Source organism: Exophiala viscosa (genome assembly GCF_022695815.1).
Source record: "Exophiala viscosa unplaced genomic scaffold EDD37scaffold_2, whole genome shotgun sequence".
Classification (NCBI taxonomy): domain Eukaryota; kingdom Fungi; phylum Ascomycota; class Eurotiomycetes; order Chaetothyriales; family Herpotrichiellaceae; genus Exophiala; species Exophiala viscosa.
The window spans coordinates 2,550,667-2,572,722 of record NW_026944354.1 but is presented as its reverse complement, the minus strand read 5'-3'; the positions used below and the strand labels follow the sequence as shown (position 1 = coordinate 2,572,722).

Below are 22,056 nucleotides of genomic sequence, written 5' to 3'. Positions count from 1 at the left end.
AGATGTAGTGCGTGGACAGACGAGAAAGACCAAAATCGTCGATGAGGCGTGAAGATCCTCCAAGTGTGCCGGGTGGCGGCGAGTAGGAGCACGCTTGGGGAAGAAACGGTCGATACAATGCCACGTTGGATCGACGAGAATGGTGCAGGTCCTGGAGAGGGAAGCCAGTCACAGATCTGGAAAATCTGCTGCGATGCTGATTGGCGTTCAACGACCAAAAAGCCTGCGTTGACACACCCAGATGCTCCGTGGTTGGTCCGTCGCGAATCGTTTGGGCGCAAATGCATAAAGAGACCCTAATACAAGTCAATTGTGGGCATTCCACGTAGTCTTGATCAATATTGATGGTATTCAAATTATTTTGTCAAATTGGACGACCCAACGTCAGAAAAGAAGCGGAGTACTGTGATACCTGTCCAGATCCGTATAACATTGACACGATCTACTTCGTGTCGCCAACTCATCTTCCCATAACCCGGGCCTCGTAATAGTCGCTTTTGGGAAGGCCAATCAACTCGACATTCTTTTTAGTTTTGCCCGGTAAAAGAGGCGAGACAGCAGGCACACAAGTGCCTGGAGCACGTCTCGGTCCATTGTCCACACCGGTTGCTAATAGACCCTCGATGCCGGTATGGTCTATCTATCATCGAACAATCATCAGTTGACGTGCAACTCTCCACACTTCGTATCCCATCACATCATGCTTTCCAATTCGGAGTAGGGCAGGTTGACTGCACCCACGAAAAATGTAGACGGAGTATTACGTCTTTTTGAGGCATGTTGAACCATGTTATGTCTTGTTGTGAAAACAAACGCCAGATCCAACGCCCCCAAAATGCACGAGTCGGACAGATTGCTGCAAGATGGCTTCCGATGTTATGATCTGAGCCCTTGCAGAATCGCCCGTAAATACGGTAAAATAACTGCGAAGAAAATCAGTATCATGCCATACCTTTTGGTGTCTTAGAGAATATTCCAGGAGTCTTCGTAGGCGTGGCAGAATTTGCTGCAAGTAACACTGGCGCTGAGACTGTAGTTGCTGATACTGATGGATTCGTCCTTGAATGCGTCGGCAAAATCGTCCTTTCCTTTGGCCATGGCACCAACGAAAACACAAATGCTTTCCTGGGACCCAAGCTTGTCGACATAATCTCGTACTCGCACGACATCGGCGTCGAAACTCAATGTGACCTTTCTGCAATTCGGCGGTAGATGATCTGTGATTGGGTTTTTGATGACCTTGAGCAGTTTTTCTTGCGAGTTTACTGATCGAATGGACAGTCGGTGTAGTAGTTGAACCATAAGACCGGCGAAACGCTTGAACGTTCTCGGAATTCGTACGGATGGGTTGACTTCGATTAGTACGCCTTTAGCGGTGTGGATGAATATTTGCAGCTTTCCGGCCTTGTTGATGGGAGAGTCGAGGAGGGTAAGTAGGCACTGGACGTTGAAGTCAGCTCGCCACTACAATGTCAGTGGGATATATAGCCACCTGGTGTGTGATGTCCGGGCGTGCGTCACTGATATCGCGACCCATCTTGCGCATGACGCCGATATGTTCGTCGCTGTTCAACAGCGAATACTTCTCTTCTTTGCCAGGTTTGCCGTTGTGGGCAGCGCGGTATGTCTCGAGGGAGGCATTCGATAACACCACGATCAATCGCTTTGTGTCCTTGTCGCTCGTCGGAATAGGATTGTGTTGTTCGGCCACGAGACGGGGGAGTTCTGGCGGAGGAAGGGACTGCGTTCTCTTTCTCTTCACACCCAGTGTGTTGGAGTCAGACATGATGGGATGTGGATGGGGTGGGGGATGGGTTGTTGTGTGTCGTGATCTCTAATACTAGTGGGAAATAACGATGGAAGAGGTCGACTCCGACGAGATCAATGAAGTACGGTGTGGTAATTTAGGTGAAACGAATGAGTTATGAGTATGTTGAAGGCCATGACAACGACTTCAGTGGGGAGTTTCGGTCAAGGACGAAAAATCTGCGATCGCGTGCCAAGGAACCCGATTGGTTCGGTGGGTCGGATAATTTTTCCCAGGCCAGCATCGCGAATCAGAGCGTATCAACACCATCAGCAGATCTTTATCTGAGACTCCTGCTTCACTCGTCCGGACATGAATCAATCCATTTGGTAGTCTTGACTATTGACGGAATATAGATCGTGACGGTCCTCCTCTTTCTCCCGTGCACCTATCCTAGTATACCTCACCGGCAGTGCGAACCGGCAGTTTGGTCACGATCTCAAGAGTTTTGTGAACCCCATATCCCCTGAAAAGAAGAGCCTTATGGGGCTCTGGGTTCTCAATGATCAGAACAAAAATGAAAAATGCCTCGCTAAATCCGAATCCGATGACGCCTTGTCGTGAGGCTCCATGAAAGTCAAGGAATACCTCCACCCTCAGTTGAAGTGGCTGATTAGACAATTCCTCATACTTCGATTCCTCCATGGGGCTTCGCGCTTCAGTCGCCATCCCCCATGTGCTCGTGAATAGACTGCATAAGACTCTCACTCAATGGTGAACAAGGCTGTATCAAGTCGCTCCCCAGCCGAGGCGGCTTATCCGGCCGCTTATTGAATGTCATGTCCGTGTCATATTCGCCCACCGAATCGCCATCCGTGTGTGTTGAAGGTTCAAAGTCGGCCACTTGTGGACTAGAAAAACTCGTATCATCCGCCATATCGGTGGCTGTGCCTATTGTCGATGGCGACACTTTGCGTAGTCCCGGTATCGAGTCCATTCGAGGTGGCGAAGCAGAAAGTTCACTGTCGTATTCTGGTCTTTCGTCCGCCGGGCTCAGAGCACGTTTGCGAGAACTTTGTGAGCTACTCTCACCGGCTTCCGCAACGACAGGTAATAAGGAAGCGCTTCTCGAGTCTTCAGCTGTTCTGAGAGTCCGTTCAGGCTTTTCATCTTCACTTTCGCTTCTTCCTTTCCCGGTTGGGGTCGATTTGTCGGTCTGCTTCTGTGCCTTTTGCATCGTTTTCTCTACGGCCGGGCTCATCTGATTTTCAGTGATCGACCCAGATCGGTAGGTGTCCCGTTGGCTCTCCATCGACAGTGCTGACGTCTGTACACCGGACCGTCGGCTTTCTTCAGTCCTTCGTCGCTCGGCTTCCTCCTGAGTCATGGTAACTCCAGTAATGAAGTTGAGAAAACGTTCGCCATATTGTTGTGGTGGAATGGCAGATATCTGTGTCCTTGACGCTGACATGCCTTTCCAGAAATGCTCAATTCTTTTGATCATCCCGTACTGTTTCGAGGGTTAGTTTTGAGAAATATGCCCGGTCGTGTTTCACTTACATGGGTAAGGCAATCAATAACGCCAAGGTAATATATCGACTCTCCTCCACGGCCATCTTCGTGAGTGGCCCTGATACCACCATCGTAGCTGTAGAATATGCGATCATGTCTTTCGTCGCCAGAAGCCATTTCTGATGGCATCTTTGCATGAACTTTGCCCATCGGCACAGGTCTCTCTTTCTTCAATGTCAATCTCAATTCTCGTGCCTTTTTGGCATTTTCCATTCGAGACGGCGTCCTGGTCAGCATCGAAGCACCATGACCATCTTCCACTTTCTCGCCACCAGGCTGGAAAACTTGTAGCGTGGTTTCACGGAGATTCTCTTCATTACCCTTGGTCATGTCGTGAATACCAACCAGCAACGAGTAGTCCATGATATGAAGCCTCTGAAGGAGAGCGACGTCCTTCCTCAATTGTTCCAGGAATATCTGTCGTATCCGCATATTAAACTCGAGATGAAGGTCCCTTCGGATCCAGTTCAGATCTTTAAGTGTCCCTCTTGGATTGTTAACCAGGTCTTCCTCCCTAAAGTCTCTGCCGACCGTGGAGCCTTTGAGATCGAACATGGTATGAATGTCTCGATGTGGTGGAAAGAGGTTGTTCATTACCACGAAATGCGTTTTTCGACCATAGGGTATCTTCACCCTGTGTAGCCCGTAGAATTGACTGATAAGTGTGTTGGGGTTATCCACCACATGCTGGTAATAGTCGCGAAGAATCTTTCTCAGAAGTTTGTGTTCGGAATGGTGAATCGTCTTGATGATGTATTTATAGTCGCGGGAAAAGTAGAAGAAAGATCCAGACTTGCCAGGACTGCCCAGCTCGGACAATATGTACTTACTCGTCAAACTCATCAGGTAGTCGCCCGGATCCAGACCAAAAATGCTGCGAAGATGTCGAAATACCCAGGGGGCGTAGTCCTTGAACTTGAAGTCGTATTTCGCACTCGGAGTCAATTCATTTCCGGTGATATCGAAACTGAATTTGTGCTTCGCGTCGAAATCGGCATCTGTCAATTGTCGATCCATCTTTGCGTTTGTTCTCGATACAGTAAATCGAATTCCGGTCAGCATGTTGTACGCTGCAACCCAATTGACATGACCTTCCTCGACTTTCTTTCCCACCATGACTCTATCATCGTCTTCTTCCTCTTCCTTCCTCTTCCGCCTGCTTGCTCTTTTCTGTTTGATCAACTCCGTCCACCGTACTGCGTCCTCATCCGGAGGTACATCGTCCGCATGACCCTCGGACAGCATCGACCGGGTCGTCCTACGAACAAGTCCGAGTGACGCCCTCCTGTGCCGCGGCACTGATGTATCGAAATGCTCCCGAGTCGGCGAGAAGCGCCCAGTGGTTGACAGAGCCTCTTCTGACGGACCTGCAGAGAAAGAGAAATCACGTGAATTTCGGCTGACTGCCAGATTCGATTTTGGTACTTGCAGCGTGTGACGGTGTGACAGTTTCGGTGGCTCGGACGGCCGCTCTGGGTCAGGATGACGGTCCTGTATCGATGCGCCCGGAGACATGGCTGGAGGAGAGGAAAAGCGAGCGAGCGCCGGAGCAGCTCCGCGAGGTGGTTGCAGAGATAGTGACTGTCCATCGGAGCGCGCAGTATCTGGCATGGTAGAAGCAGTTACCATGTGATAGGGGTCATAGTCGGGTTTGTTCGAGGGAAGATCGGTCTTCAGTTTGCCCAACTCGGGAGTATGTCCACCTGGTTGCGTAGGCACGCCATTACTTCGCTCGTCCGACACATGTTCTACACTAGACAGTCTGGTCATTCCATCGACAGGCAACGAGTTCTTGGACAGATGCCCGGAGTGTCTAGCAGTCGCACTGGCTATCGAATGAGTACTGCTGGCTTTTGACTGCGCCCTATCTCGTGTCGTCGCCTTGACGTTGCCATTGGGGAGGCCATTTGTGAGAGAACCATGACTGTTGTTCGCATGATGTCTGAACTGATCCAGCCTGCGCTCGGAGTATCCTGTTTCTACGTCGCCGCCGTTTGTGTATGTGAAGACGCCGCCTATTGTTTTGTCGTGGGATTTCCTTAGAGGGCCATCAATGGGGGAAACATTGGCTCCGTTCGGGACGAGGGAGGGGGGAGGATCGGTCGGCCCAGGCGGCATTTCAATCGCCCGGGGAGGAGTTTATTTGAGGAACGTAAAGGTTCGCATTGGTCTTTATGGTCACCGAGAGGCAGGATGATGTGAGGGCATTGTTCGGTGAGGTGATCGAGGTTGTTGGATGCGGAGTTAGAGGAACCGACAGTAAGCGTAGAGATGCAGCTCGGCTACAGAATGCGTGTCGCAAACATGTGCAGTGGTGATTATTATGGTATTGTGATTGTATACAAGGCTGTCATCGTCAATGTTGGTCGTTATCGAAGTCGCAGAAGGTTGCTGCTCGGTCCGCTAACACAAAGTCGGAGGAGTCAGCAAGCCAGCGCCCGAGCACAAGCCCAGAACCAGCCTCAGCCTAGCGACCCTCAAGGCCGCAAGTGCCAGTGGACAATGCCCGCCAAGCCAAGCCAATAGATTATCATCAACCCAACGCCTAATCTCTTCTCTTTTTCTCTTTCGCCAGCCTCCCAGGCGCCTCATCTCTATGATAGTACGTTTATGCACGCCCGGAACTACTTAATCTGGTTATCCCGGCTACCTTTGTATCGCATGGTGGTCTTATGGGAGCGCTTCTTCGCCTGCCCCTATCTTCTATCAGGCAAGCTCCTTTCGAAATCGAGGGTCTCGAAAAACGTGCCGTCTTACTTCTCACTTCACATGCAAACTGCGTCATGCCGTTAGGATCTGCCACGCCGTTGTGAGAATGCTCTGACAGGTGTGATTCTTTGACTGGGCTGACTCATCCAACGGCCCCGGAAAAGTCAAAAGAGAACATTGTAGACATGGAGATCGGCATCGTTCACTAGACACTGCACACGGCTCACTGACATCTCCCATGGCAGATAACAGCATCGCGCAATCATTCCCGGCAGGAAGCAGCTAGATCATGCACTTCAGTTACAGTATGCGGCTCCTAAGGTCGTCGCTTGCATCTGCTTGATCAAGGTACTTGTAGCATTGCATGACATTGCTATCCAGCGGTCAGGAACCTCCTTTGCAGTGGAAAATCCAGGACAGGCCATCTTCACTACCAGCACCAAGGCTCAGGAAATCAGCATCCTCACACCACGAGCGACCACTTCCGCCCCATCCCCGCCAGTCTCAGTTGACGAACGTCCATTCGAGCTCGTCAGATCGGCATTCGGATAGTACCAAGCCGTCACAGCAACGATAATATAGACAATCTGCATTGCAAAAGTCAGCTTCAGTACGTCCTGGAGCCGTCAGACATACCACTAGAAGTCCTCCTTCAAGGTAATTCGACGATCCATCTCTCAAGAAGTTGCCAACGACTAGAATGGCCAGCACAAGAAGAACGACCTGGAAGATCTCGAAATTCAGATCCATCGGTTTCCCCAGGCCCCAACCCACAACGACAACGAGAGGCGCATTGAACAGCGCGGTCTGTATTGACGGGCCCAGACAGTGATACAGTGCGAAATTCTAGGACGAGCTTAGTCAGTAAGACACCCAGCAACACCTCCAGACCAACTCACAATCTGATTATCATACGCCTCATCGATGGCCGTAAGATGTTCAGCAGCCTTCTCCACCAAAGGTACCAGGATCAAACCCAGGAAGTTCTCAGGCACCCCATTATCGACAACATACTCAATCTCCTCGACCAAAAACACGGCGATGAGCGAAATGACGGTCAGCGCAAAGATGATTGCCACAAAACACTCCGTCATAGTCAGTTTCGCTTTCTTCAGGTCCTTGTGCCTATCCCGATCAGCCTCCTCATCCGCCTCGAGAACTTCTGCAAAGATATTGTCGTGGGAAAAGCAATTGTACATGAGAAATAGAGCGAACGCGACCATGAGAAGAACGGAGACGCCATGACTGATGCTGAGCGTGTCACTGCGCAGTCTCGCCTCGGTATAGCCCTCGCCGCTGGTCACCGTGCTCCCGCTCAACGAGGAGAAAAATGCAGATGGGATCAATAACGCGAAGCCCGCAACAAGGAGCAGCCCGGACCCGACTTCGCTAATGTGGGCATGGAAGTTTTGCTCCTTGTGCTTGATGCCGCCCACCAGGAAACAGCACCCCAGACATAACAGCAGATTGGTGATGATGGACCCAAGAATGGCGGCTTGAATCACATTGATCTTGCTTCCGTTGCTGATGGTGCCGGACCCGTTGTCCTTGGCGATCAGTGTCATGAACAGGACGATCTCCACGACTGAGCCCAGCGTAGTTTCTATGATGATACCAGCCACTTTGGGCAGTTTTCTTGCGAACTCTTGACCGGCAAACCCCAATAGATTCGCGGCGGGGACCATGGCGATGTAGTTGACTGCAAACGTCCAGATGTGGTGGTCGCCGTGGACGAAATGTAGTGCAATCGCGGCCGGGACGAAAGGCCAGAGGATGTTGACCCAGCTTGAAAGTGTGCATGACGAGGCCCATATCACGTTGAAAAAATCGACCGGGTGGATGCCACGACGGCCACTTTCTCCGTCTGGATGAATGCCTCGTGTGATTTCGTGGCCATTGTGGTTGTATTGTGGTAGCGCTGGATTAGGCGAAGGAGAAGCGGAGGACGAGCCGGCGGCTTTTTCGACCACGCCAGTATTGGAGTCTGGACGGTTTTGTGCGGGTGCCTTTTCTTTTCTGTTGAATAGACCCATCGCTTCTGACTGAAAGTCACAAATGAATGAGTTCTCGAACTCTTACGAGTCGATTTGATGGAGTGGACCGTAAGTGCTCGGAAAAGAGGCAGGATCAAAGATCAGGAGCACTCGACTCAAGTCATGAAGCCTGAAACATCGCCTTACTGGAGGATTTCGTAGTGTAGAAAGATATGACAGCGGAGTGCGAATCAAACCCAAGGTACTTCACAGACAAAGTGTCTCTGTTAGAAGTGAAGGCCGCCCGAAACGCAGTTAACATGCAGGTGAGCAGTGAGAAAACAAAAACAGCAGTCCATCATCACGAACGGGGCTGAGACAGCCAAGGTTCGGGTGGCAGGATGGGGACAAAGTACTTGCAGATGGTTCCAGCCAAAGTCATGGCTTATGTTGCATGAAGCATTGCGAAATGAATGCTTGGCCCTGTGAAGCCAATTCGTCTCCAGCTGAAGAAAAGGAGAACAAGGAGTCTTGGGAGTGTTGGCGGAGATTGATGATTGGGAAGGATTGGGAAGATGACTGCATTGTAAGTTAGAGTTAAAAGGGTCCGAAACACTCTCCACGGAACATGTATGAAAATGGGGCCAAAAAGGCTCGGCGCGACACGTTCGGGTACCGCCTAATGTTAGACTTAGGGGGCTCTCCAGGTTGATAATGCCTACTACCCTTTCCTATCGCCTGGTGGAACGAGGCTACCGAGTATACACGAACAGAGCCCAGCCTCAAACCATTGCTATATTAAGGGGAGAGTTCAAGCATATGTGACCCACCAACGACCGCAATAAATTCCACATGACGCTGAAGCTCATTCCGCCCAAGTACAATTCTCATATGTAGTCGAAAGAACCAGCCCATTTTTATAGTCCTCGTCCGGCTTGCCCATTATCGTTACAAACCTGCCATCACATCGGGTATCATACTACGCATGCTCATCTCGTCCTCATAAGTCCCCTCGTCAAAGTCACTTCTTCTGCTGATCCATCACAGTCCACTTCCAACTTGGGATCCCACCTGGCTGGGGAGACTGTACGCCCATCTGCAACATTTATCAGCAAGGCGGTCATAAGTATCGTTACTGGTCAAAAGCTTACAAACACCTCTCCAGCACTGTTGTCGTTGCCCGCAGGACTGGTCGAGTTCGCCGTCAATTCTGGCATCTGGTCCGCCTTCGTATCAGATGATCCACTCATATTCAAGACTCCAGCCATGCTCTGTGGAAAGAACGTCGGTCCTCCGAGTCCGAAAGATGTATCTGCAGCCGCGTCCGGGGATTGAGTAAATAGATTGTTGTTCGGCGAGGTGTTCGACCATAGATTCGCCGCTGGATCTAGGGTAAGATTGGGCGGTTGCATATACTGATCCCAAACTTCCTGTATATGTGTCAGCAGCTGGCATCACTTTGACCAAGTCCACCACTTACCCAATCAAGGTTCATGTTGTGAGCCAATTCGCTTCCCCCAAAGCCGAAGCCTGGGAAAGGACTGGTTGCATTGGCTGCCGCGAAAAGGCCCGAGTTGAACTGATCACTGTTGAAGGGCAATCCTGCATTCAGCATATTCTTGTCCCACTGCGCGCTGGGGGACGCTCCTTGCGGCATGTTACTTCCTTGAGCAGTTGAGCCAACACCACCTGCCTGGAGCATGCCGAGTGTCATAGCGGCAGTCTGCTCGTCATTGCTTGATCCCGGATTTTGTTTGTCCGACGCTTGTGCATTGGGAGCATTGTTGGGCGAGTAGGGCAGTTTGATGTGATACAAGAGCACGTTGAGGAGCTCACTGGCTTTGTAAGCTTCAATGCTGAGATCCCGGTTGGCCATCCACACATCCCGGCTCTCCTCCAAGGCACGAACCATGTCTTCACGTGTATAGATCAAGCCCGGGACGTAGGCGCCATCCGACAGGTTGCTACCTTGACTGATGCTGCCTCCACTGACCGAGGTGTTGGGAGTGCTGACATCATTTTCGGGCCGCTCGCGATGGGTGTAAAGATCCATGCATACCACCGTGGCTGCCAGGAGATAATCATGCGCAGTCAGTGAGTTGACATGATTTCGAAGACTCCTCAATCTTCCACGTTCACGACTCTGCTGGTGCTGAATGGCCTGAAAGCTGAGAAGCTGCATGGCCGAGTCCAGACAGGTCTTTCGAGAATGCATGTACCGGCTTCCAGGTCTTGCAAGACGCATGTAACGTCTGTGCAGGACACACTGCGATTTGTGATATACAGTGGCAAGACTAAACCTTGCCATAATCAGCGAGATTGGTGCCAGCGTCTGTTCGGCCATAGGGCGAAGTTTCAGGTGTTCCGGTAAGCTCTCATAGATATCTCTCAATCCACGATCGATCTTGAGAATTTCGTCATAGCCTTTGTGATCGACTCCGTTGATTTCTTCCAAGACGCGTCCGAAACTGAATGACAAACGGCCCTTAGCTATCATGTACGAAATAGGAGTAGCTTCTGTGGCCGGCCGCGCAGGAGGAAGTGAGGTCGAATCTTCATCGAACTCGTCGTCATAGATATTTCGAGGAAGATCGGTATCGGAGTCTCCAATGCGGATCATAGAAGGCAGAGCCACCTGGAAAGAGAACAGCAGATCGGCACTTCGGACGAATGTCCATATACGACGTCGCATCTCTCCTTGAAAGGGAGTCAAGTTCGGGAACAACTTGGCGTCTCGGTGATAGCCCATACGCATGGCAAGTCGAGCAATCATACCGACCAATACCCACACACTTGCCTCGGCGTCTCGATTCGATGTGTATTCCGCATGCAGATGGAATATCAGAGTCTCGATGATAAAGTTATGTGGTTTCGTATAATCGGCGATGATGAGGCAGTGCGCCATTTGCGTACGGAAATTGGCTGCCAAATCCTGACATTTCCCTCGAAACTCGGGGGGCTCATCACCTTCTCGACCATAGGACAGCATGGCCAGGCGCATCATGGCGAATAACATGGCCACCCAGACGATCGAGCTCTTGGACGGATCAGCCCAGTGGGTGTTGTAATGTCGCTGGAATGTCGGACCGTGCAATACATGGGTTGCAGGATCAAAAGTGTTGAAATATCTTCCGATGAGAATATCGGACATATATCGTGACGGTATTTGCGCGAGAATATCTGACCGACTGGGAGGTATTGTACTTCCGAACAAAAGAGCAGGTCCTGAGCCCACGTCCGTTCCCATACTCTTCCTGGCCAGCTCGACCTTTTCAATCTGAGCCTCGTACTCTTTCTTGTGCGCTGTAAAGTAATTCTTCACCTCACCAATTTCACTGAGCAGGGCCGCCCAATGCGCTTCACCGACGTAGAAGGTTTTCTGTCTCTCGGTATCAACTTTGAGGATTCCAAAGCTCTTTGTCACGCCGTCAGTCTCGCTTTCAGCCTCTTGATTATCACCATCCTCGTCCATCATATTGGTCTCATCCAACTCATTGTCCAGATTCGGACCCAATGAGCCACTTCCAACAGTGCTGTTCTCGGCGGACAAAACCTGTTGAGCAGCCGCTGGTCCAACGGCTTGGGCGCCATTGGTCATCAATGATAAGACCAATCCTTCTAAACGATCTATCCGATTTTGCATATCGTCAGGCGTGGAGTTTGAGGAACTGTGACTTTGACTTCCCTTCTTTTTCGCGGCCGGAGCAGCATAGGCGCACGAGGCGCTATCACCACGCTTCGTACAATTGTCACAGGGTTGTTGCCGATTGCATTTCAGTTTGCGATGCCGACACGGCGCGCATGACAAGGGGATGCGGTTGCGCTTTCGCACAACTCGAAATTGGTCGGGAGACTCGCCGGAGTAGGATGTATGCGCTGAGGGAGGGGTAGGAGTCATCTTGACAATCTTTGGACGGTGCGGTTGTGATCGCAGATGCCGTCAATTGAGGTAAGAGGGTGATGATCGTAGCACTGCCTAGCCGAACGCTTTTCTGCAGGGAGGCGCGTTTCCAAGTCTGATAGACACTTCTTTTTCCGGACGACGCTGGGGAGTGTCCTTGCGCGTTCTGGCCAGACCAGTATTGCAAAGGTCAATTGAGGCCGTCGCAAATGGATGCCTTGGGAGGTAAAATGGCTCGTCCGGATTTAAGAGATTATCTGCGCGAAGACGTCGTTCGCATGTGCTAAACCACCAGCAGTGCGAGGAGGGCTTGACTTGATCTGCGCAAATGCCCCCTAGAAGTACAATGTGCGCTTCCAAGTCCTTTGACGCAGTTGAAGAGAATGAAGAAGAATAAAAGGTGGTGAGAGTGGAATATTGAATTGAGAGACCTTGTCGCTTATTCGCTAAGGGCCGAGCTTAATAAGTTCTTAGCAGGTGTTAGTGGCATTGAAATGCGATCAATGCACGGCCAGGGTTAGTGAGGCTGCCCTGGCGGGCTGGCAGTCTTCAGCAACACTTCAGAAGGCAATGGACCAATTGTCACTTGTAGTCATGCGCTAAACGGAGGACATATGAGTCACAAGAAGTGAGCCTATCAATCTGCAATGTGGGATGATGGCTTTTGCTGACCAACTTAGTGATGAAGTCGATGATCGAGTCGGTCTCTGTACCTCGTAGAGGGGCTGATGAAGGGGACCAGGGACGCCTTAACTCCGGAGATCCCAGGTATGTACCTAGGTACCTGTAGATAGCGAGAGAGAACAAGTGGAATGCCTAACTTACACGCCTATTGATAAAGTTCTTACTAACCTGGAACCTGCCTGTAAACCACACCGTGGTGGCCCCTAGACTCTGGGGGTGGCCAAGGAGGTGTGTCCCAAGGTTTGGATATCAGATTGGTATGTTAATGATGTCAGGCCGCAGCAAGCAGCGCAACACCTTCTTCAGTTTTCTACACATTTACACCAATACTCGTGTGGATGTAGGGCTATACAAACACGCCTCAATTCCAGTGCCATCAGTCATGATGCATCTTCTTCCAAAAGTCGGTTTCTTTGAGCCATCATTGATCCAACCGTCTGATATGCGCCACCTCAAAAGTCCCAAAAACTCTTCTGGGGCTTGCTCTGGTTCTGATTTTGTCTGGGAGGTTGCGGCTCATCCTCTCCGAGTCTCCAGTGACTCTCCATGTTTTTCTTCTGGCCTTGTTGCACAGATGACCTCTTAGCCTGCTCTGGTCTATGGTCATAGGTATCCCAACCAGCGTTCATCATCTCAGCGGCCTTCTTTCGGGTCTCTCCAACATGGCCATTCTCATTGTTGAGTTTCCCATCAACACCGGCCTCGTCCGACATATTCCAGTGGCTGTCGAAAGTATTTTTACGACTGGTATTGTGGGTGATGGTCGATAGCGGTTGAGCCTTGCCATCGTCGCCCTCCTCAATGACGTTGTTCGCATACAACCCTGACCGATCGCTGGCCGAGGTCGTGGGACGACTGGAGGTACGATTGGCAGCCGGTGTATCCGTGTCTCTGAATTGAAAGTGCGCCTCGGCATCCTTGCGTGCTTTTGGCACGGCGTGTCTCTGGACAGGTGTACCATCATCCTGAAGTTCAAAGTGACTCTCATTGTCGCGGCGTGGCTTTGGCGCGACTTTGTTTGCTTGTGGAGTCTCAAAGTCGCTGTTGTTGCTTCCCATGCTGAAATGCACCACATCTTGGCCTCGAACCTTTTGTGGCACCTTGGGCGGTGTTGAGAAGTCTTCAAACCCCCACTGCGACTGACCCTTCGTGGTCTTCGGCCGCAGAGGGACGGCATTCGACTTTGCTCCATTCTCTCGATGTTGCATCGGGTCGTGCTCGAGTGCTTCACCCAAGTCGAAGTGATTGTATTTGGCAGGATCCGACTTGTAACCCACAGCCGCAGGCTCATCTGACTCATCTGAGAACAAACGTGAAGGGGCAAACTTTCCTCTGCCACCAGCCTTTGGCGCAATGACAGGTTCGACTGAAATCTTCTTGGGCGATCCCGGCTCATGATCCTCATGTCCGGCTGCGAACAGTTCGCTCATCTCGCGAGGAGGCGGTCTGGCTGAGGCTCGTGGCGCAACAGGGTTGGCGCTCACAGGGGATCGATTCTCATCAGTGGCTTTGGGCGAGAACAGATCGAGGCTTGCATATGGATCTTTGATGTGCTTCTTGCTGGGCGAAACATTGCGGGATGCCGCAACGCTTGGGACCTCCGACCGACCACGTTGACTGGTAGGCACCTCAGCCGCGACTGTGGGAGCAGCGTTGGAACTGAAGGTAATGAGTCTGATCTGATCTTTTCCGTCGAATACAGGCCACTGGTTTCCCCTAGAACCGATGACCTCGGCCTGTCTCAATAGCGATGCTTGATCCCAGCTGATCCTTATTTGGGAGATCTTCCGTTCAGCATCGAAGTGGACGAAATGAGTCTAACACAGGAGATCAGTTCAACTCGACCTGACAAACATGTGGTTTCCTTACTGTGGGAATAATGGCGATCTTGTCAACAATGAAATTCTCCAGCCCTGGTAGATATGTTCCGCCTCCTGAAATGAATTCGAGGATCGTCTCAACCTCCAATGCGAGAGAATTTGTGCCCTCCACAGCCGAGATGACTTTGACAGACTTCGTGCTCACCACGTTTTTATTCTGAATCTCAAGATGTCGGATGATTTGTGTGGGTTGAGAGAAGGAGGTGAGAGTTGTGATGTAGTGAAGACTTGCATTTTGAGAGAGGGAGAGAGGGTTTGGGAGGTCGAGGAAGCGCTGGTAGATGTCTCTGAGGGCCATATTGATGGCGATCCGCGCAAGTTGGAACTATCCTAGTGAGAGAAGGGCGTGCAAACTGTAGAGATTGTATGTATTTGTTGACAGGGTGTCGTGGTGATGCGCAGGCGTAAGGAAAGGCGGAAAGAGCCAACTGTGATTGATTGGAGGCGGTCAATACTGCTTTTGACGACTGGGCTTCACTGGAGATGAGTATGCGCGATCCCCCAATTGTACTATGTACAGAAGTGAAGATTCAGGGTGTGGTGTCCTTGTTGTTTATGCCAAAACATACAAATTGGCCTTAATCAGGGCCCAAAACAAGGAAGGTTCTGCAGTCAATTAAAACGGATCGACGCCAGACGCGTTGCCCCGCCATCATTTCGCGTCCATAACACTGAAACTTTGGGGGATGCACCTTGTCATGTTAGTGACGTTTCATCCTTCTTCATTCAATCGTGGTGGGGGCCGAAATGAGTCCCTAGATAGATACTTTGACACCTTCGATATCGTCTGGTCATCCAGCAAACCGAACAAATCCAATCCATGACCGTCAAGCAGCTATATCATGGTAAGGTCGTCACAGCTTCTTCATGATCCCCCATCCTCCATGAAACCCCCGTGATGCCGCAAGGATGAAAGCACCGGCGATTGACGTGGCACCTGCAAATGCAAAAGCCCCCGAAAACCCATGATGTTCCAGGATTGTTCCTGCAATAGGGCTACCGACTAAGAAGGACCCAGCAACACTGGCAAAAGCCATGCCCATCCTGTTTCCAATCAGGGCCCGGTTCGGTGCGAGTTGCACAGCGATTGCCGGTGCCAGTGATAACAATGCTCCAGAGAATACTCCGTAAAGTACTGCGACCACAATAATGCTCGCCAGACTTTTGGCCCCCATGAAAGCAAAAGCCATAACGCCGGAAAAGATGCCACATGGTACCAGAACATTGTACATGCCAAACTTGGCAGCTAGCAGGTTTGGGACCACTCTGCCGAAAACACCCCCTGCCGTGATCACTGCGAGGAGGTAAAAGGCAGTCGTCTCAGACGTGACGTTGAGGTTCAATGCGTACAGACCGATATAGAAGTACGGAGTGAACGTGCCGATAAAAGCCACAAAGCAGCCCAGGACGTATAGATCGTATGCCGGGTCTCTCCATGCTGACAGGTCGAACAGTTTGCGGCGTTGTGGTGGAAGCATCCGGACTCGCATGACAGCATTTGGCACAATCAAAGTCGCCAGACATATGAAGGCAATTGTCCGTGTCGCCCAGGGAAATCCAACTCGAGGTTGAAGTCTGTGGAATACGATTGGCAATATTGTCCCTCCTATTGTCAACGTCAGCAGGCTCAGGGTTTTGTATGTTGGACGGCCACTCACCGACGCCACTACCTGTGGCACTCAGACCCATGGCTATGGTCATCTTCGAAGAAAAATAGGTCGAAACCAGGGCCGTGCTCGGCACGAACAGACAGCCTGCACCGAGACCAACACAGACACCCTGTGCGAGCATTACCTCCCAATATTTTGTGGCAATGCTAGCCATCATCATGCCAAAGACAGTCAGGCCCGAGCCTACGACGACAAGAGTACGAAAATACCCAGCGTCGAAAATAGGTCCGGTCAACGCACCGACCAGGAGGAGAAGACATGACTGAACGGAACCGATCCACGCAATGGCTGACGGAGATTTGTCCTGAAGAAGGTCGACGGTGTAGAAGGACTGGAAGGCCCCGTAAGCATTGATCAGACCCCTAAGTGCTTGTTAGCCTCTGCCTCCGAGTCGAATGGCTGACTTTCTCACCAAGTGTTGAACCACAGGAAGAAAGCTCCCAGAACCTGCAACCACGCCTGCATACCTCCATTCGGAATTCCAACGTTGTGTACTGCGGCCTGCTTCTCTTGTGGGACTGCAGCACTTGTGTTGTTCTCTTGCTTGATCTCAAGACTTTGCTTCTCGGAATTGGCTGAGCTTTCGAGGTCTTGTGCTCCGACAATAATGTCGATGTCTGACTTGTCCGCTGCAGTCATTGTCCCGTTTTCCAACAGAAGCTCGTGGATCTGCAATCTCAATTCCTTAGGGAAAAAAAATCGAGCTCGTGGGGCAGGTCAAGATCTTGGGCAAGGCTCATAGAAGTGTATCGAGCACCATTGTCTGCTCAGTCCAGGCAAGCATCCAGCTCTTATATGTCGATCTCTCGACTGCTCTGGCCTCATTACGTTCACCCTTGTCCAAGACAAGCCTGTCATCCAAACAGAAGATGCATCAACGGACTCTCGTGAGGCTTGTCATGATCGGCTAGAAACATGTGCGCGACCAAAAAGCCCGAGTCTAGGCAAGCCTACCGGCACCATACGAAAACAACGCTGTCTGACAAACCCTCCAAAAGGTGTACGGTGAAACCTATCGGGTCATTTTCACGTGGCTACCAACTACGATTCCACACTGATGCACCAAGTTCGTGGCATGTTGATACAGGACATCTGGACTTTTCGAAAAGCGGCCAACTCTGCACGGAAGGGAATTCTGTTTCTCGCAAGTCGAGGAAATTCAGCTTCTCGAAGTGTACCTGCCCGATCCGCTTCGTTGTTCCTGGCGGCAGCCGCGGGACTATGATTATTCAGCCACCTTGGCTCTACCAAGGGATGTAAAGACGGCCGAAGGCCGTCAACTGACTTAGGTGGATATCGTACACGATATACGACCTCCGGATAGGTATATAGTCTAACGGGCCCCTACGGCCCTTGAGCAATAATAAGTCCTCCGTGAAATTATATCTAGTAGTAACGATTTAATAGCCCTTTACCCTAGGCTAAGGCTTTTAAAGCTCTTATACTCCTTCGAAAAGAGAAGAAGTATAGTTAGAACGATCCTAAAACCGCGAGAACGATATAGTCTCTAGTTTAAAGTATATCGTAGAATATTAGGAACTTCGATAAAGTATCGTTTTATAACGACGATATCTTTACCCTAGAGTAATCTCTTCTTCCTTAAGAAAGGGCTCTTTTCGTTCTCTTCGAAGGCTATTTATATACTAGAGAAGTCTTAGAATAACGAGGTAAGAAGGTATTAATCGAGAAAGAATTTTTAATATATAATTATATTAAGGCGAATCTTTTATAAATTTAGCTTTATTAATTATTTTAATCTTATATAATAAGATAAGAAGCCTTCGAAGATCTCTCTATAAACTATATAAATATCTTCGAAGATAGAGATAAAATCTCTAGCGACTTCGAAACTTAACGAGTTCTTTATTAAAACTTCGTCGAAATTAATAGTTAGCTATAGATCTCTTACTTAAACTCCTTAGTAATTAATAAACGAGCTATATAACTATACTAATATCTTATTTAAATTAATGAATAGCTATAAACAAATATTTTAAATTTAGTCTAAATAGTAAATATTTCTTCTTAATAATCTAAAAGATATATTATCTATACTTTAGTACGAGAGAAGATTTTAGAAACGATTCTTTCGAAAGAGATAATTAGACTTCGAACGATTAAAGTTATAGTAACGATCGTTCGAGATATAAGATTATTAAATAAAGGCGTACCTAAACGTAAAAAGAATATCGTAAGAGAATACTCGCTAATTAAGATAGTTACTTCTATATAATATATCTTACTCGAAAGCTCCCTTTTTTCTTTCGATATTAATTATTATCTCTTTTTTATTCTATAATAACTCTTAAAGCCTTACTAAAAGGAAACTTTAAAATATCTTTCGTACTTAATATAGTATATTTATAATATTCGAACTATCTTCTTTACTTACTATAGAGACCGAAAAGCCTTAAATAGAAGACGAAACTCGCTTCCTTTAAGTCGAGAACTAGCTTCGTTAATTAATAAGAGCTATTCTATTTACTTAATAGCTACTCGAATAGATCCGTAATATCGAAGAAACGATAATTTATTTAGTAAATTATTTTTAGGGTTTAATAATCGAAGGCTTATTAACTTAACCTAATACGAATACTACCCCTAATAGTAGCGATAGCTAAACTTAAGGCTTTAGCTCGAGCCTTATAAATTTAAATAAAGTCTATTTAGATATCTATTTATTATTATTATCTACTATCTATAGTAACTCGATATTTACTATATATATTAGTAATATATTCGAAGCGACGACTATCGAGAAGCTCGAGTATATATCGATTTATAAAGACGAACGTAAGAATAACGCTATAATTATTTAGCTTATATAAGTCGATAATATTATCGTTAACTAAAAGAAACTCTTTAGTAAATAATTTCAAGATAAGTAAAAGATCGCCTATACTAATAATACCTTATAAGGTAAAGCTAATATATAGTAGTAACTCTATTAAATAGCGACTCGAAAGGAAGGGCGCTAGTTTACTAAAACTTAAATATAATTTTAAGAATTAATAGCGAAACGTTTTAAAAATATTCGTACTAACGACGAGCGTCGCGATAAATTCGATAATCTTCGATAGAAATCGAGGAAGATAGTATAGTACTTCTATTATAATATCTAGTATAAAAGAATATATCTTAACTCTTTAGTAACGAATAATAACTATTTATTATTATTTAAATATAGTCTTAATAATACTATTCGTAATAGAGTTAAGATACTACTTAATACTATTTTACTTACTCTTTTCTAGCCTTATATCGAGTTTACTAATAAAATAGAGCGTAAATTACACTATATTACCTATCGAAAAGACTTCTTCGATATTCGAACTCGTCGAGAACGAGCGTATATATATTCTATTAACTATCGTAAAAGAGATATCGATAGAGATACTTAAATAACGCTTAATAGTATAAAATCTACTTCTATTTCTAGTCGAGACACTAATTAATCCTTTCGAGGGTCTTCGAATATATCTCGTAGCGTATCGAACTAAATATCTAAGATAAACTAATAGTTATATTATAATTATAATAAGTTAGGTTACTAAAAAAAAGAATACTTTAAATTTACGCGTTAAAATATCGCGCGGGGCTAAAGAGAATCTTTTTAAGAAAAAGACTAATACTATTAGATAATAAAGCGTCTAATAACTAAAATAAATAATCTATAGATCTCGAGACTAAATAAGTCGATAATATCGCGCCGCTAAATATATAATTATTAAAAAGAAACCCTCTCGATATTTATTTAATAGTTTATAAGTCTATAGATAATATATTAATAAAAGATAACTATAATCTTATTAATAAAATATTAAGATAGTCGAAAGAACTTATTTCTATAACTATTCTTTTTAATACTAGATTCGAAGTATTCTATATCTCTAAAAGTATATTCGAATATCTTTCGAAGAATCGAAAAGTAAGAATAGCGCGATTATTATAAGTTCGCCTTATAAATAGTTAAATTACTCTCTTAAATTAAATAGTAATTACTAATTTAATCTTTAGTAACTTTCGATCTTATATCGAACTTCGAATTCTTAAATAGAATATCTACGATATAATTCTTAGTCTTAACTAGCTTAAATAGTACAATACTTATTAGAATATCGCTTCGAACTATATAACGATAAGAAATAAAGCTAATAAGGAGTCTTTTATCTTTACTAAGCCCTTTCGAATCGTTAATTATAAAAGTATTAAAGAAAGCGAACTTAATCTACTTAGCTTTCGAAAAGCTAATAAGATACTCTTAAAGATATAAAAACGAAAACTAATACTCTTTATACTAGCTAAATTACTTAATATCGATCTTTTAGCCTTATTAATTACTTCGAAATTAAATTCGAAGAAGCTAAAGACTTCGAATATTAATAAAAAGAGAATACTAATACTATATATTATTAAGCTAAGCGACGAAGCTCGCTAATAGCTAAAAGTATTCCTTACTAAAGTATTAAAGCGTTATCGATCGATTTTAGAGAAATATTTATAAGTCCTATAAGATAAATTATTTATTTAATACCCTCGAACTCGAGATATTAAGTATAAGATTAATACGAAGAAATCTAAAGCTATTAATTTATCTTACTATCCCCTTTCTAAGTAATATCGTAATAAGTAGAAGCGTTAAATTAAATAACTATTAAATTAAGAGCTTATTTAACCTTCGAAGAGCTCTTAGGGATTTCTAGTTCTATTCGTTTCGAAACTAAAAGGTAAGTAGCGAATATATATTAATTATCGTTTATTAAATAATATAATTATTAAAGACGTATATTCTTTATCTCGAATTTAGGACTACTTAAATATAATCAACGATACTTATTATCTTTCGAAGATCGACTTAATATAGAGTTACTACTAAGTAGAAATAGCGCTCGATACTATTTCGAAAATAATATTTAATATATATTTAGAGAAATATAAGTTCTTAGCTATACTCTTCGAATTAATTAACGCTTCTTTTACTTTTTAATAAATTATAAATAACGCGCTTAGACTCTTTATAGGAAAGTTTATAGTTATATACTTAAATAATATTATTATTTTCTTTAAAAACTCGAAAAAATATAAGGAATATCTCGAGATAGTTCTTAAGACTCTTTAGGACTATAAGCTATTCGCTAAATTATTTAAATATACTATCGAAGTAATTAAGCTTAAGTTCTATAGATATATCGTCGAAAATAATTAATATAAGCTAATCTCGATTAAGATTAAGATTATTAAGGAATAGCTATAGTTTCGTAATATTTACGAGATTTATTAGTTTCTAAATCTTACTTCCTATTATTATCGATACGTTAAAGACTTCGCTAAAATAGCTTCTACACTATTAGATTTACTTATCGAAGCTAATATAAAGATTCGAAAGAAGAAGTTTCGTCTTATTTAGTAAATAGTATAATACGAAATAGTATTCCGAATTCTAAAGAAAGGCCTTATATCGTATTTAATTCTTATATAAGTTAATAAGAATAAACCCTTTCGTATCGAAATAGATTACTCCGAATAGGCCTTAAGCTATATACTATTATAACTTAGTATCGATAGTAAATAGTATTTAGTTATTTACGATAGATATAAACTTCGCGACTTTAAGCTTAACTATTCGATTTAAGAAAAAGAACTACTTACGATTAAGTATACTCTTCGAATATAGTCGATATATATCGAGAATAACTATACTACTATAGTAATAATCGATTATAAAAGTCTTAAGTATTTAATAATTACTAGAACTTCGTTTAAGTATTTAGCGCGATAAATCGACGAATTTATATAATATAGACTTAATATTCGTTATCGTAAGAGTTCGAAAGTAGTTATATTTAATACTATTTCGCGTCGGCTCGATTTTATAAATAATAGCTTTACTAATCGAGTATAAATAAATAATTCGAAAACT

At 45.8% G+C, this 22,056-nt stretch overlaps 6 protein-coding genes across 6 annotated transcripts; all 6 read right to left on the bottom strand.

Annotated features, from left to right (window-relative positions):
- Positions 1 to 963: 963 nt before the first annotated feature.
- EDD37DRAFT_647202 (Alpha/beta knot methyltransferase) lies at positions 964 to 1,786 on the bottom strand (the record flags this gene model as incomplete). The annotated part of the gene is made up of 2 exons (XM_062817834.1): positions 964 to 1,440; positions 1,493 to 1,786. 2 exons carry the CDS (start codon positions 1,784 to 1,786, stop codon positions 964 to 966), a joined length of 771 nt encoding a protein of 256 aa, XP_062673420.1.
- A 299-nt stretch (positions 1,787 to 2,085) lies between these two features.
- Positions 2,086 to 5,721, bottom strand: EDD37DRAFT_622571 (1-phosphatidylinositol-4-phosphate 5-kinase). The gene is made up of 2 exons (XM_062816066.1): positions 3,308 to 5,721; positions 2,086 to 3,257 (listed from the first exon to the last, which is right to left on the bottom strand). The coding sequence occupies exons 1-2, from the start codon at positions 5,435 to 5,437 to the stop codon at positions 2,466 to 2,468; spliced, it is 2,922 nt and encodes a 973-aa protein (XP_062673419.1). The 5' UTR covers positions 5,438 to 5,721; the 3' UTR covers positions 2,086 to 2,465.
- Positions 5,722 to 6,474: 753 nt separating this feature from the next.
- On the bottom strand, positions 6,475 to 8,061 carry EDD37DRAFT_647200 (Ca2+:H+ antiporter; the record flags this gene model as incomplete). Its single annotated transcript, XM_062817833.1, has 3 exons — positions 6,475 to 6,615; positions 6,665 to 6,874; positions 6,928 to 8,061. 3 exons carry the CDS (start codon positions 8,059 to 8,061, stop codon positions 6,475 to 6,477), a joined length of 1,485 nt encoding a protein of 494 aa, XP_062673418.1.
- Positions 8,062 to 8,596: 535 nt separating this feature from the next.
- Positions 8,597 to 12,314, bottom strand: EDD37DRAFT_622565 (uncharacterized protein). Its single transcript, XM_062816065.1, has 3 exons — positions 9,482 to 12,314; positions 9,153 to 9,431; positions 8,597 to 9,097 (listed from the first exon to the last, which is right to left on the bottom strand). The coding sequence occupies exons 1-3, from the start codon at positions 11,897 to 11,899 to the stop codon at positions 9,023 to 9,025; spliced, it is 2,772 nt and encodes a 923-aa protein (XP_062673417.1). The 5' UTR covers positions 11,900 to 12,314; the 3' UTR covers positions 8,597 to 9,022.
- A 412-nt stretch (positions 12,315 to 12,726) lies between these two features.
- EDD37DRAFT_622563 (uncharacterized protein) lies at positions 12,727 to 15,044 on the bottom strand. The gene is made up of 2 exons (XM_062816064.1): positions 14,456 to 15,044; positions 12,727 to 14,403 (listed from the first exon to the last, which is right to left on the bottom strand). The coding sequence occupies exons 1-2, from the start codon at positions 14,762 to 14,764 to the stop codon at positions 13,039 to 13,041; spliced, it is 1,674 nt and encodes a 557-aa protein (XP_062673416.1). The 5' UTR covers positions 14,765 to 15,044; the 3' UTR covers positions 12,727 to 13,038.
- A 13-nt stretch (positions 15,045 to 15,057) lies between these two features.
- EDD37DRAFT_265207 (MFS general substrate transporter) lies at positions 15,058 to 16,913 on the bottom strand. Its single transcript, XM_062810874.1, has 3 exons — positions 16,549 to 16,913; positions 16,125 to 16,498; positions 15,058 to 16,072 (listed from the first exon to the last, which is right to left on the bottom strand). The coding sequence occupies exons 1-3, from the start codon at positions 16,773 to 16,775 to the stop codon at positions 15,321 to 15,323; spliced, it is 1,353 nt and encodes a 450-aa protein (XP_062673415.1). The 5' UTR covers positions 16,776 to 16,913; the 3' UTR covers positions 15,058 to 15,320.
- Between the last annotated feature and the right edge of the window lie 5,143 nt (positions 16,914 to 22,056).

Excerpts from the sequence above, each read along its gene's own strand:
- EDD37DRAFT_265207 (XM_062810874.1), bottom strand. The coding sequence starts at position 16,775 with ATGACTGCAGCGGACAAGTCAGACATCGACATTATTGTCGGAGCACAA. Across the intron at positions 16,499-16,548 it reads TTCCTGTGGTTCAACACTTG|GGGTCTGATCAATGCTTACG; the intron begins GTGAGAAAGTCA and ends ACAAGCACTTAG. Across the intron at positions 16,073-16,124 it reads TGCCACAGGTAGTGGCGTCG|GAGGGACAATATTGCCAATC; the intron begins GTGAGTGGCCGT and ends CGTTGACAATAG.
- EDD37DRAFT_622565 (XM_062816065.1), bottom strand. The coding sequence starts at position 11,899 with ATGACTCCTACCCCTCCCTCAGCGCATACATCCTACTCCGGCGAGTCT. Across the intron at positions 9,432-9,481 it reads ACAACATGAACCTTGATTGG|GAAGTTTGGGATCAGTATAT; the intron begins GTAAGTGGTGGA and ends ACACATATACAG. Across the intron at positions 9,098-9,152 it reads ACAGTGCTGGAGAGGTGTTT|ATGGGCGTACAGTCTCCCCA; the intron begins GTAAGCTTTTGA and ends TAAATGTTGCAG.
- EDD37DRAFT_622563 (XM_062816064.1), bottom strand. The coding sequence starts at position 14,764 with ATGGCCCTCAGAGACATCTACCAGCGCTTCCTCGACCTCCCAAACCCT. Across the intron at positions 14,404-14,455 it reads AGATCGCCATTATTCCCACA|ACTCATTTCGTCCACTTCGA; the intron begins GTAAGGAAACCA and ends CTCCTGTGTTAG.
- EDD37DRAFT_622571 (XM_062816066.1), bottom strand. The coding sequence starts at position 5,437 with ATGCCGCCTGGGCCGACCGATCCTCCCCCCTCCCTCGTCCCGAACGGA. Across the intron at positions 3,258-3,307 it reads TTATTGATTGCCTTACCCAT|TACGGGATGATCAAAAGAAT; the intron begins GTAAGTGAAACA and ends CCCTCGAAACAG.